Source organism: Palaemon carinicauda, chromosome 26 (genome assembly GCF_036898095.1).
Source record: "Palaemon carinicauda isolate YSFRI2023 chromosome 26, ASM3689809v2, whole genome shotgun sequence".
NCBI lineage: Eukaryota > Metazoa > Arthropoda > Malacostraca > Decapoda > Palaemonidae > Palaemon > Palaemon carinicauda.
In genome coordinates this window covers 87148076-87161837 of record NC_090750.1, presented here as the reverse complement: position 1 = coordinate 87161837, position 13762 = coordinate 87148076, and the positions used below count along the sequence as shown (strand labels likewise).

At 38.2% G+C, this 13762-nt stretch overlaps 1 protein-coding gene across 6 annotated transcripts in view; it reads right to left on the bottom strand.

Annotated features, from left to right (window-relative positions):
- LOC137619669 (uro-adherence factor A-like) overlaps window positions 1-11799 on the bottom strand; it is a 73484-nt gene extending 61685 nt beyond the window's left edge. For 3 of the 6 annotated variants that reach the window (XM_068349911.1, XM_068349913.1, XM_068349914.1), the window contains exons 1-2: window positions 11465-11798; window positions 3921-4109 (exon numbers count right to left, since the gene is read on the bottom strand). In XM_068349911.1, coding sequence (XP_068206012.1) covers window positions 3921-4100 — 180 coding nt within the window. In that variant the 5' untranslated portion in view covers window positions 4101-4109; window positions 11465-11798. Of the gene's footprint in view, window positions 1-3920; window positions 4110-11412 lie in introns of those variants that run through there. The other 3 variants (XM_068349912.1, XM_068349915.1, XM_068349916.1) reach the window with 3 other exon arrangements.
- Window positions 11800-13762: the final 1963 nt, after the last annotated feature.

Sequence of the window (13762 nt, the reverse complement as noted above, 5' to 3'; positions counted from 1 at the left end):
CGATACCAAAGAGGGAACGTCTGTACGTTGGTTAAAGCCTCTCGTCCCCTTAAGTCCTACGACATTACTTCTCCCTGGTGCAGGGGAGCCTGAAAGAGGTCTCGGACTAGGGGAGCGACAAGCACGAACAAACGAACCCTCCGCAACACAGAACATGTTTTTTTTTGCACTTACTTCACTGATATCGTATTTTTCAATAATTTCACATTAGGCATGAAATAAAACTGATTTCTACCTGAAGCACGCAATTCTCCCTTACATCAAAAGGTTAGAATTGCGAAATGAGTCGTATAATGTAAGCACATTAGTACAAAATGAAACACACATGCAAAAATCAATAAACATATATATCGAATAAAACGGAAATATATAAAGTTAAAAAGGATCAGTGACTGGGGAGGAGACTAAACACTAGTACACTAAGGACTACGTTTTCAATCTCTCACCGTACAGTGCCTTGGGACGAGAATAAAAACTAAAACGTTTTATCCTCTCTCCCCGTACAGAGACTTGGGACGAGAGTAAAAAAACTGAATCGAGAACAACGTTACTCGCTCCCAAACTCCTTGTACAGAGACTTGGGACGAGAATAAAGATCGGATCGTTCTCTCTTTCTCTCTCTCTCTCCGTCTCTCTCTCTCTCTCTCTTGTCACACACAAGAGAAAGGACCACTCACCCTTCGTCAATAAACAGGTTATTTGACCAAAGGAAAAAACTGAAAGAACTAAGAAATTGAAAATTAACAAGTTCCTTTAATTTAGTATCTAAAACACTTCAGTTTGAAAGAAGAAAGAACAAAACGTCAAAATCGATTTACTCTTTCTGCAAAGTGAAACCGTGATTCTCTCTTTCTCTATCGTAACGATAGAGCGCAAACTGCGTAGCATAAATAAACCAAACGTTAGTTCATCTTTGAAAAAACAGCACGAAGACTATTCAAAGAATATATTTCTTAAAATATTTTCAAAAAAAATATTCATTTCATAACTCTTACAGAGCAATTGATTTAAACTTAACAAATAAAAGTTGAATGGGCTCAACGTTGTTTAACTTCGTTTTCCAAGTTAGGACCGCCTACAAGGAATAGGTAAAGGCCGCATATAAACAAAACATAAAATTTATCTTGATGTTTAGTATAAATGGAAAGCTAATCGAAGAGGCCTAATAAAGGCGGGTGAGATATAAAATATATAGAGGAAAATCTATAAATATCAACAATTTATAACGTGATAAAATAATTACTAAAAGCCTTAAACACACTTCCGTACACTGAGGGAAAGGTCGGCCATCTTTACTCTATGGAAAAACCAGAGATGAAAAAAAAAAAAAGCAAGGGCAAAACACTTTTCCTCTCCTTTCAAAAGCATTTCTTTTGAAGATAGTATTGAATAATCCAACACGGCAAAAGCAATAAAACCAAAACCAAGTACTTCACCAATTCGGTAGAAAACTCGAGGTCATAAAGCGAGTGGAACCAACTTGTCGACAAGACCGACAAAGAAGAACTGGAGATGTTTACAAGTATATGCGGTATCTGGCCGATAGTCGGCGCTGGTGGTCACACCCGCAACCTTCACGGCGATCACTCGCGAGTTTTTGGGAATCTGTCGAGCCGTCGGAGACGTCAGCTATTATATATTCACCGGCTAAGTTTAATATTTAAAATTGTTGTGTTCTTGAGAATGAATAAGCTCTCACTCACATCAGCATCTCTACTGTACAGTACTTGAAATTTTGGCAAAACTCCTGAAGCTGCACCATAGCATGTGCCACAACACCAACCTATTCTAGAAAACTTAAATCATGTACATCAAGTATAATGTTGAAATACTGTACAAATAATGTGGGTGTATTTCAGCTCCCAGTGGTTATTACAAAACTACTGTAAATAAAAATTTGAAGCACATAGCAAAGTTAGTTCAAATGTTTTGCATTTTTTTCTAAATACAGTATACAAATCTAAATCCTTTGATAGAAGTAGTGTACGTTACCAGAGTAGCTGGAAATCAGCTGTTATAATTTATAACGAGTTGTTGGTAGTAACTGGTGGGTGGAGTGGAAGCCCCACCATTTCACTAGCACACTAAGCAAGCACTTTGACCTTCACTTAAGACTTGCTGGGTGGCTGAGTTAGGAAGTGAGATATAAGCGCCTCAGGTCTGTAGAGTTAGAAAAACTAACAAATTTGAAAAGCACTGTAACTTGTTTTTTTCCTAACTATAAAAATCTGAGTCCTATTATAGAAATATATTTTCAGCTTGGCAGAAACTTGGCGGACAAAATTTATAACGAAGTGTTAGTAGTTACTGGCAAGTGACGAAAAGCCCAGCCCACCAACTAGTACAGTGAGAAGCCACTTAGACCTTTACCTAGGGCTTACGGGGTGGCCGAGGCAGAAAGTGAAACTTTACAGGACTCTAGTTTGTATAGTTGGGAAAAATACATATTACTTTTAAAATTTTTGATTTGTTTTTAAACGAACACAAACACTCGTCCTTCAATAGGAGACTCATCCGTACGGGGGAGGAGGCCCCTATATCCATACAGCTGGTCTAAAATCCCTGGATGTCAATGCACTTAAACCTGATAAGAGGTGTGGGTGTGTTGATTTCTACCAATCCCCACCACTTGAAAATAAATTCTCATGGTTTAGGCTAAGTTTCTGTCTATAGACAGAAGGCCAAGGAAGAACCTACATCCTCAGAAGGATATAATGGAAAGGTGAATGGCTAAATAGGCGTAAGGTATCCAACATTCTACCCATCTTTCCCTACGTAAGGAGGAGAAAGGAGTTACTTCTATGACTGACTTGTAGAGAATAGTTGTTTGGTATTGAAGTTCACTTGCATCCACGTTCGATCCAACAGATCATGGAACAAACAAGTTCTTGGAGAAATAGGAACTGTCATGGAAATAAAAATTCTCGGGGAAATAAGGATTCACGGGGAAACAACAATTCTTGGGAAAATAAAAACTCTCGGGGAAATAATAAGAATAAGAATTTTCAGTACATAACCTCTCACTATACTAGGTATCCAACTTCCTGTACTGAGGTTGGTGAGGGGCCTTTTTTCCCAATCGAGAAAACAAGAGGTCAACCTTGCAAAGAGCTCTACCTTGTATACATATCAAGAATGCACCTGCTTGTTAGGGGGTTTGTGCTTGCGATAAGAGTAGATTGAATAAAGAGCAATCAAAAATATTGGCAGGATGCACAGACACACGTCGCCAGTTACAGTTATGGAGACACAGCTAAACCTCTCTTCCTTAATATCCCTCATACACAAAGCTCTGCCAACAAAAGTATATGAGAGAAAAGCAGTAGATTAAAACATCCAGTTGGAGTGGATGGAAGTACGTTTGTACCATCCGATGGCTGAAAGAAAATAGGCTACTCAATGTGCTGTTGGGAAGAGCTTCCCCGCCCTCTTCCAGTAACTACTGGCATCACATAATAAATTACTGTATAACATGATTTCCAACTACGCTTATACCATACTCCTATTAAATGACGAAGGTTTGTACTCAAGTAGGAACAAATCAAACTTTACAGGTATTAAATATACAGCAACACAAAATAAGAAGCAGTCTCTACAGGTATAACTCAAAATCAATTTTTATATTAAAAAGGTCAAAAATATAAGAGGAATGGTAATGAATTTCTTTGCCACTAAAAGCTTTCTACTTCTTTTATAATGGAAGAAGCTACTTGTTTATATACACTAAATTATAATTATTATTTTTGCAGTTGGAAAATCAATAATAAAATCCTATACTGTAGATCATATATGAAGCTGACTGTAGAAAAGCCTGGCCATCAGAGTAAATGAGTGAAATTCCACTGGTAAATCATTCTTTATTCTGGAAGCAAATGATATCAGAGACTGGTTAAACAGATTAAACATCAAGTTGGACTTACAAAATCTACACCGACCGTCCAGCTAAGGCCCATATCAGGCACTCTGCCAATCCATCGGACAAAACCATGGTGAGGTCCGTATTCACAAGGTTCTGACTCTCCTAATCCTGCAGATCCCCCAAGCCACACAACCCGCTCTCCCACTAACAAGGGAGGACGATATGTCCACTCCCTGTCCATAAGCAGATCCTACAAAGTTATAAAGGACATGAAAAAAAAAAGCCTACATAAATAATGAGTGGCTATATTGCTGAAAGAAAATTTTCATAACAAAAGAATTGCTGTACAGTACTTAAAAGTATGCTATAGCTACAAATATACACAATGCTAATGGAGACATACGGTAATTTAAACATGATAGGTATAAACATTTGGGGAAACTAAGAATAACTTATAATGGGAAATTTTAACCTTATGTCACCCTTATTATACAACCAGTAACAAATATGGACTAGCATTTAAGAATAATGTGTTCAATTAAATATACTACTCATACTTAACAGCTTGTGTTAAAATTTTACAAATTTCTGTGAAATGTAAAGGCATAAATTAATTCTACATTAATGTCTTTTACCTAAAAGCATTCAAGAAACAAAGCCCTTCTTAAAACATAATTGTAGTAAGCTTTCATAAGGTATTTTTATATTCAAATATTTGATCATTTTAATCATGACATCCAAAACTTTAAAAATGTGGTTTCCCTAATTTACAATTCAGTACCATATTTAAAGTACATTTGTGTCATTCTTTTACTTTCTGTGGAATAAGAAATTTTTGGAAATGTTAATGGTATCCGAGATAGATGCAAATTAGAAAGGGAAAATTTTTTTTTCTATGCTATGATAAATTGATCATTTCATTAAACCAAGTACAGCATACTTGAGGGAAATCTTAGAAAATTTGAATAATTTGAAAGGGTAATACAGTACAGTACAACAATTTTGGAAGGTATCCCATTTAAATGAACTTTGTGATGTGATAAATATTTCTGAACATGCTTTATATGCATAATTTGCTCTACTGTATTCTTGAATAAGAAAAAATTTGCTTTCAGACCATATGTGAAGATGTTTTAGTTAGTTCTAAAGGAAAAAAAACTTCAGTATCTATTATTTTGATAAGTCTTTTGTTGCAGAAATGTTATCGATGCAGTTTTTGGTTAGTGATATTTGCTTTCACAAAGAAATTTTGTTACTTAATACACTTACATTACTTCAAAAAGAATTAATTGATTACCAAATACAATTTACATAAAAGAAATCCATCTTCTACAGGGCATACAAACTGTGATTAATTTTCATAAAGCATGTTTGTGATTTTAAAGACTTTTTTCCAAGTTATTTGTTATTTTGTAAGTTTCGCAGCTGTTAAAAGGACTTTGTTTTCATAAACACACGTTCATCAATTAATATGGGTACACAGGTCGACAGGCTGTGGTTTGACTCCAAGCCTCACTCTAACTCCAGCCGTGGTAGCGCACAAACATTCGTAGTTGGGCTTTCCAGTTTCAATTCCTTTGTTTACAATTGTTTTCCTCTCATCTTTCAGAATGAGTGCAAAGCAAATTTGTCAAGGTGTGAAAAGACATCAGAGTGGGGCTTTCATGAATCGTGTGGAAGTGGATCCTCATCCACCATGTCCATCGTGCAGGGGACATCAATACCCCTCCGATTTCCCTTGTATGGTTTCTATGGAGTGGTCATCCACCCAATGGGAAAAATTTCATGGCCGTAAAAGAAATAAAATCTAAATGGGATCATTCTCCTTCGTCTACTTCGGGGTCGAAGAAGTAGTAGTCTACATATTCTCTTTTAACTCCTTTAAGTCCTCTGTCTGAGAATCATCATCAATTTGCTTCCAGGCCAGCCGACGAAGGATGGCCATCATGTGATTCTCCAGGTTTATCCTGAAGACATGGATTCTTCTGTCCTTCATTCTGAGGTAGAAGATGCTATGTTGGAGGCTGATCTTCTTACTACTTCTTTGTCTCCAGTCGCTGAGCATGTTTCAACGGATGCTCGCCATACGCCGGCTGAAAAGTAACATGCGCCATCAATATTGCCCCTCTTCAACTCTCGGGACTCTCACAACCTGTTATTTGTCTCTGACCTGGGATCTCAAAGTAAGTTTTCAAGTTATACAACCTAGGTTTGCCTTTGAGATTTATTGAGCTTTTTCCAGAGCATTCTCTTGAATGTATGTAAGAGAGCACCCCAGAACGTCAGTCTACACTCAATTGCGTTCCATCGCTAACCTCCCCTAACACAATTTCATCGCCTTTCTTGACATCCTATTCTTCTCCCTTTCATGCTATGAAGTCTGGCTTTCCACTTATGCATTATGGGCCACAACTTCTGGCTGATCAAATTAGGTCGACGAAATCTTCTCTAAAGCCTCCACGTGTAGTGCATCAGGGGAGGAATAGTCACTGCGTTCATTCACATGACTTCACCCCAAGACCGGAGCGCCAGTATGATAAGTGTGGCAAGCCATCATCCTGCATACCAGTGATGTGTCCATCATATCACAAGTCAGCAGTGTGTCCTACAGTATATCCACAGTTAAAGGGAGCACCCCATGGACCCTCCTACAGTGTGCCCCCTACTTTCACACTCTCACCATGTATAAGCTTGTCCTGCAAGAGTGCATTACGCATTACCTCCTAAGGTACCTAATACGTCTCCACTTATCCTATTGGCAGAGGATAAGGTGCTGCAAGTTAAGTGCAGGATTCAACCTCCTAGATCAATTCCTAAGAGACCCAGTACCGTACCAGTTCCTGCAAAGGCAGCGGTGGTTCCAAAACAGCATCCCAAAAGGAGGAGTCATGAACCTTTCCCTACATTCCCTAGGGTGGTCTCTCAGAATTGTCCTTGGAGAGGGACTCAGTGCATGGGACCTTGTACTCCTAGATTACATCAGTGCTTAAAGGGCATTTACCAGATCCTCATGTTACAACTGTGTCTAAGCCCGAGTGTTTTCGGGAGTACCATCTGGTCCAGATTGACCTTGAGCCTTCTTCAGAGGAGGAGTATGTTAAGCCTCCACTTACATCTACTGGTCATTACCCTAACCCTTCCACTCCAGCAGAATTGTCTTGGCATGGTCAGATTTTGTCACTGTCCATTTCTCCTTTCCCTGGATCTGACTTGGGAAGACAACCAAAAGATATTCAAGAACCATCATCCAGTCATCAAACATGAGGATGCTGCTGCTCCTCCGCCAAGTAAAAGGGCTAGGCTAGGCCTTGATGATGAGGCAGTTATGATTGAGCACCCTTCAGCACCTGCTGCAGGAGGGGAGTCCTCTAAAAATTCCGGGGTAGCGCCATCGGAAGTTCTAACAGCAGAACCAGGTAAAGAGTCATCCTTTCTTAGAGTCCTGTGGATTATCAAGAGATTAAATAAATTTGGTGAAGGCACCCAGCACCATACATAGGGAGGAAGACGTCTATTCAGGGATTTGTTACGGAACCTCAGTTCCAGATTGAGGTTAGAGCTGCCCTGATGCCATCAGGCGGAAGATATGATCCGAAAGATCAAGCAGCAAGTTTCTGCTCTGAAAGACTCCCTCAAGGTGGTGAGGTCGTCGAAGCTTGTCCTACCAGTGCTCTCTAAACAGTGAAAAACTGTCTCATCATTCAACAACTGAGATTCTTAACTTTGAAACAGCCTTCAAATGATCATTGCAAGCGTGCCCTTGGCTGGATCATTGATTGAGAACTGTTTCTTATTTTTCCATGTCAGAGAGTCTACAAAGACCTTGTACAGTCAACAGGCAAAGACACGGGAGTTCTTGTTTCACCAATTTGCTTTTCACTGGGCAACTACATTCTGAAGAGAAGAAATGGTTTTCATGTGCCAGATAGCTTCCAGAGACTCATTGGTATTACAGAACACCCCAATGATACAGAATTGACCTTGTTCCCGCCTATAGAAGTTGCAGAGGTAGTTAAGAAGTGGGAGAAACCACGCCAAGCTACTTTCTTTAGGAGAGCAGCCTCCTCTTAACAGTCAAAACAACCACCTGTGAAACAAAGAGCTTCTTCTCCAAAACAGTAGCCTCTACTGCGGAGACTGCTTCCAAAAGCAGACTATCCTCACTACCAGACACAGGACTCAACGCATTCCTTTCGGCATCAGGGACACTACACCAAACAAGGTCGAAGAAGGAGAGGCTAGTGATAGGAAAGACAGCCCCCTCATTCTACCACCTGTGGCGGGATGCCTGGCAAATCAGTAGACAAGTTAGCAGTTTAATGGGGGGAAAACCCTGGGATGTAGAGGTCCTTCATTCTGGGTATCACATCTCATTCATGACATGTCACCCTCCTTTGATTCGGACTCTGATGATCCCCTCATTGTATTCAAAGGGATCTCCATAGGACCTTCTACAAGACGAGGTTCGGGCAATGCTGAAGAAAAATGCCATTGATGAAGTTTAGGATGGATCTCCGGGCTTCAACAGTAACTTGTTCCTGGTGGAAAAATTGACGGGAGGGTGGAGACCACTCATAGACTTGCCTCACTTTAACTTGTTTATCTCCCAGACGCAGTTCAAGATGAAGAAACGTAGCTCAGTCCTTCCGACAATCAGAAGAAATTACTTTTTGTTATCCATAGACCTGAAGGTTGCATACTCTTAGGTTTTTTCTATGAGAGATGAGATTCCAGTTTTGAGTCCTCTACTTTGCCCTGTCTAGAGAACCACAAGTCTTCACTCGCCTCTACTCTGATGTCTTCCTGGGCACATGCCATGGGCATCAGACTTCGTTTGTAGAGGCCTTCAGCTCCCAATTGATTCCTCTACCGGAATCGACTGGAGAAGCCCGGAGACTCACATCAAACAACTTAGAGCACATTCTTCTCAAACATCTCTCCTACCTGCCCAAAAGGCCAGGGTTCTCAGTGATATAGGATGAATAAATGAGAATTCAACCAGAAAGTGAGTAAGGGGGTGCAGAAAGGCTGAAGAGGATAGTAAGTAACCATCTTGAAGGACTCCCACTACCCAAGGCTCGTCCCTATTTCTCCAAGGTTGCCCAAATACATGACAAGCAACTACTGTACTAACTCTCACCAGCTAGAGAGTTACTGGATCCTTTGACTGGCCAAATAGTACAAAACATTGGATCCCTCTCTGGTTGCAGCTCATTTTTCTTTTGCCTACACATACACTGAATAATTTGGCCTATTCTTTACACATTCTCCTCTTTCCTCATAAACCTTACATTAAGATAATCAAAAAGTTCTTCTTAACTAATGCACTGTAATTATTCATTGGCTACTTTCCACTTGGTAAGGGTAGAAGAATCTCTTCTACTATGATCAGCAGATTTAGGAGAAGGCCACTCCAAAATCAAACCATTGTTCTCTAGTCTTGGGTAGTGCCATAGCATCTGTACCATAGTCTACAACTGTCCTGGGTTAGAGTTCTCTTCTAAGCTCCCTTGCTTAAGGGTACACTCAGGCACACTATTCTATCCATTTCCTTATTTTCTTTCCTCATTGGAGTATTTTCCCTCTTGGAGCCCCTGGCCTATAACATCATGTTTTTCCATCTAAGGTTGTAGATTGACTAGTAATAATAATAATAATAAAAATAATAATAATAATAACAACATACTGTACAGTCTCTCTTTCCTTCCCTTCTACCACTTCTACTGCCTCGAAGGTTTGGGGGGGGGGGGGGCGGGCTCAAAAGGGCTGTGCATACACCGGCTCTTTCCAGGAAGAAGTTGCAACCAGTCCTCATCAGAGTCTAGGAAAGGTTGGAGACCTTCCTTACACCTAATCCCACACCTATGGAGCAGGAAATCCTGTGAAGCAGTATTCTTCACCTCCACCGTCGTCGTCTCCGACTCAGAGGTCTATCAGGCCGTGCCCTTTATCTCATGACTCTCCAAGGTCAGTCACCCTGACAAGGCTCTGATGCAGGTACTTTGCAAAGAACTTTTCTCTCGAGAGAGTGGAAGGAGCAAGAACTTGTTTGACTAACTAGAAGCGAGAGTTCTCAAATCCAAAGATGCGATCATGAACTCAATCCATGGCCAAGCTAGCCAGATCCGACCAGGGCAGCATCAGTCACCCTCAGCTCTCCCTCGGGTAGGTGGGAGAGGGAGTAGTCATACCATGGTGAGAGAGGGTGTGTGTGTTTGTGTATATTTAAATATTTAGCCTTCATTTTTGACAGGTTGCATACAATAGTAAATATATAAATATAATACATTTAAATATATGGAGTAATATTTATCACTTCAATTGAAATTCTTAAATTGAAGGAAAAACTATTTTGCTATGTTAAAAACATTTATTTTTGTTTCAATATAAGGCGTCCAGATTTCTTTAAGGTAACATGTAAAATTTAGTATTAAGCTCATGGAAATTTGAGATTGTAGATATCTTTTTATTATTGTTTTTTTTTTCAGTACAATAAAATAGCATTAGTAATACATTCACTTGAAGTATCACTGAAGGAAAATCAGAGTTGTTATAACTGAATGTATGTGATTGTATGTATTATTATTATTATTATTATTATTTGCCAAGCTACAACCCTAGTTGGAAAAGCAGGATGCTAAATGCTCAGGGGCCCCAACAGAGAAAACAGCCCAGGGAGGAAAGGAAACAAGGAAAAATAAAATAATTAAAGAACAGTACCATTAAAATAAATATTTGTTATATAAACTATAAAAACTTTAACAAAACAAGAGGAAGTGAAATTAGATAGAATAGTCAGCCCGAGTGTACCTAAAACAAGCGAGCAGTTTAAACAGTTGAACAATGTAGAAAATAAGGGAGTTCCTTTGTTATACATACAATCCTTTACGGCACCTTAGGTTAGGTAGTATGAGAAATCCTGTTGACTATGCATATGATTGAACCAAATTCATATTCTTTATATAAAATGACAATACAAGATCATGATCTCATCCAGCATACAGCATAACACTAGGATAATTGAAAGCAGGGTTGGTAAAAGATCTATAAAGAATTTGGCCAAACTTAGGGTTCAAGGACATCAAATTACTCTGGGTCTTTAACTACTTAATTTTAATGTTAATCTTAAACTAATAGATTAGCAAATTAAATGCAATACGAAAGTACACTTAAATGCAAAATATTAGGAAATATTAAACAAAGCAGTTAAATTATCGTTGTGCCGACTTTCAAATATATTCCAAGTTAGTCTTCGTATTAAATATTAACAATTTACATTGGTTAAGACAGCGGAGTTAAATGCAAATAATAGGAATAGTAGGACAAAATAAAGATAGATCAGCAAAATAAATGCAACACGAAAGTACACTTAAATGTAAAATATTAAACAATAAATCAGTTAAATTATCGCAGTGAACTCTCTCGAATAAATTCCAAATTAGTCTTAGTATACAATACTAGCAATTCTACATTGGTTAAATGCAAATAATAAGAATAGTAGGGCAAAATAAAGGGCAGCCTTCCTACATCTTATTATAGTGGTGAATCAGTACCTGAGCGAAGCGAAAAAAAGCTGCACAGCGAAGTGGGCTCCCCACCACCTACCCAACAATAAGTTTTTGGGAACTATCCCCTCTGATTAATTCTGTGCTTTCCATACTCCTCGATAACGTATCACATAATACTGAGAAATCGCCACTTTTTAAAATAAAACCGATATCACATACGGACTAATGGGAGAGGGCGTCTTTCTCACACCCGTCCAAAAATAAACACACAAACATTGCTCTTAAAAACATGGCCGCTGGTTCTCTACTTGTTGACATCCGGTCTGTACTTTATATTAACTATCTTTGTATTTCGTAATTTATTCAGTTTACAAACACCTGAGGTGTAAGATATTTTTTCTAAGTTATGTAACCCTCAATTCTTGGGCGAGAGCCGTGAGAAGGAAAATTTGAGGGGAATGTGAAACCGGCATAGACATGAGATAATAAAGATTGCGGAATTATTTTTAAATTTTAAGTGTTACAATTTTACAAGCTGGCAAATATTCTTCCATTTCACTTGCATCTCTCAAATGTCTATCAGCTAACCGTTTAATTAACATATCTTCAATATGCTAACACATATAGTATCCTGTAAAAAAAATAAGTTTATCGTCTCTTAAAGCTCTTATCAGACAAATCAAATTGTTTAATTATCTATCAGCTACCCATTGAAATAGGTCAGCTAACGCTATTATTATTATTATTATTATTATTATTATTATTATTATTATTATTATTATTACAACCTAAGCTACAATCCTAATTGGAAAAGCAAGATGCTATAAGCCTAAGTACTCCAATAGGGTAAAATAGCTAAGTGAGGAAAGGAAACAAGGAAATAAAAACTACAAGAGAAGTAAAAAAAAACATATAAAAATAAAATATACTAAGAACAGTAACAACATTAGATTATATCTTTCATATATAAACTATAAAAACTTCAAAAAGTCAGGAGGAAGAGAAATAAGATAAACAGCTACGTGCCGGAGTGTACCCTCAAGCAAGAGAACTCTAATCCAAGACAGTGGAAGGCCATGGTACAGAGGCTATGGTACTACCTAAAGCAAGAGAACAAAGGTTTGATTTTGTAGTATTCTCCTAGAAGAGCTGATTACCATAGCTATTATTATTATCATTATCACTTGCTAAGCTACAACCCTAAGTGGAAAAGCAGGATGAAGCCCAGGGGCCCCGACAGGGAAAATAGCCCAGTGAGGAAAGGAAACAAGGAAAAATAAAATATTTTAAGAACAGTAACAACAGCAAAATAAATATTTCCTATATAAACTATTAAAGCTTTAACAAAAACAAGAGAAAGAGAAATAAGATAGAATAATGTGCTCGAGTGTACCCTCAAGCAAGAGAATTTTAACCTAAGACAGTGGAAGACCATGGTACAGAGGCTATGATACTACCCAAGACTAGAGAACAATGGTTTCATTTTGGAGTGTTAATTCACTTAGAAGAGACTCTTCCATCCTTACCAAGAGGAAAGTCGCTACTGAACAATTACATTGGAGTAGCTAACCCCTTGAGCGAAGAATTGTTTGGTAATCTGTGTTGTCGGATGTGTAAGGACAGAGGATAATGTGAAAAGAATAGGCCAGACTATTCGGTGTATGTGTAGGCAAAACCAAAATGATCCGTAACCAGAAAGAGGGACCTAATGTAGTACTGGCTGACCCATCAAAAGACCCAATAACTCTCTTGCGGTAGTAAGTTTTTGGCTCATTTGACTGGAAAGTCAGTAGTTCATTGGATCCCTCTTTCTGGTTACAGATTACTTTTCCTTTGCCTACGAAAACACCAAATAGTCTGACCTATTCTTTCCACATTCTCCTTTGTCCTCATATACCTGACAGCACTGTGATTACCAAACAATTCTTCATTGTTCAAGGGCTACTTTTCTTTTGGTAAAGGTAGAAGAGACAATTTAAATTTGGTAATCAGCTCTTCCAAACCCTTCTATAAATCTTCATTCACTTTATCTGGACATCGGATTATTATTTTTATAATATATTTGCTTTCAAATACTATCGAATTTGCAGATGTTTTGTTAATTCTTTTCCTTACAGGAATGTTCAGCATAGTTTTTGCCTTTTTTGCAAAGTACATTATGGTTGAATACAATGCTTTTATATTTTATCCACTTTACCATTTCATCTACTCTTTATTATGTTAATCATGATTTTCTTTGTTATCCCTTGACTTAGCAATTTTAAACTAGGAATGGAATGAATGCCACCAACCTGCACATTTTACATTTGAAAACGCTGCCAATAAACTAATATAATAACGAGTCTTTCTTATCGTGACGCAATAGGGAATGACCCACTTGAGATCATTTAATAAG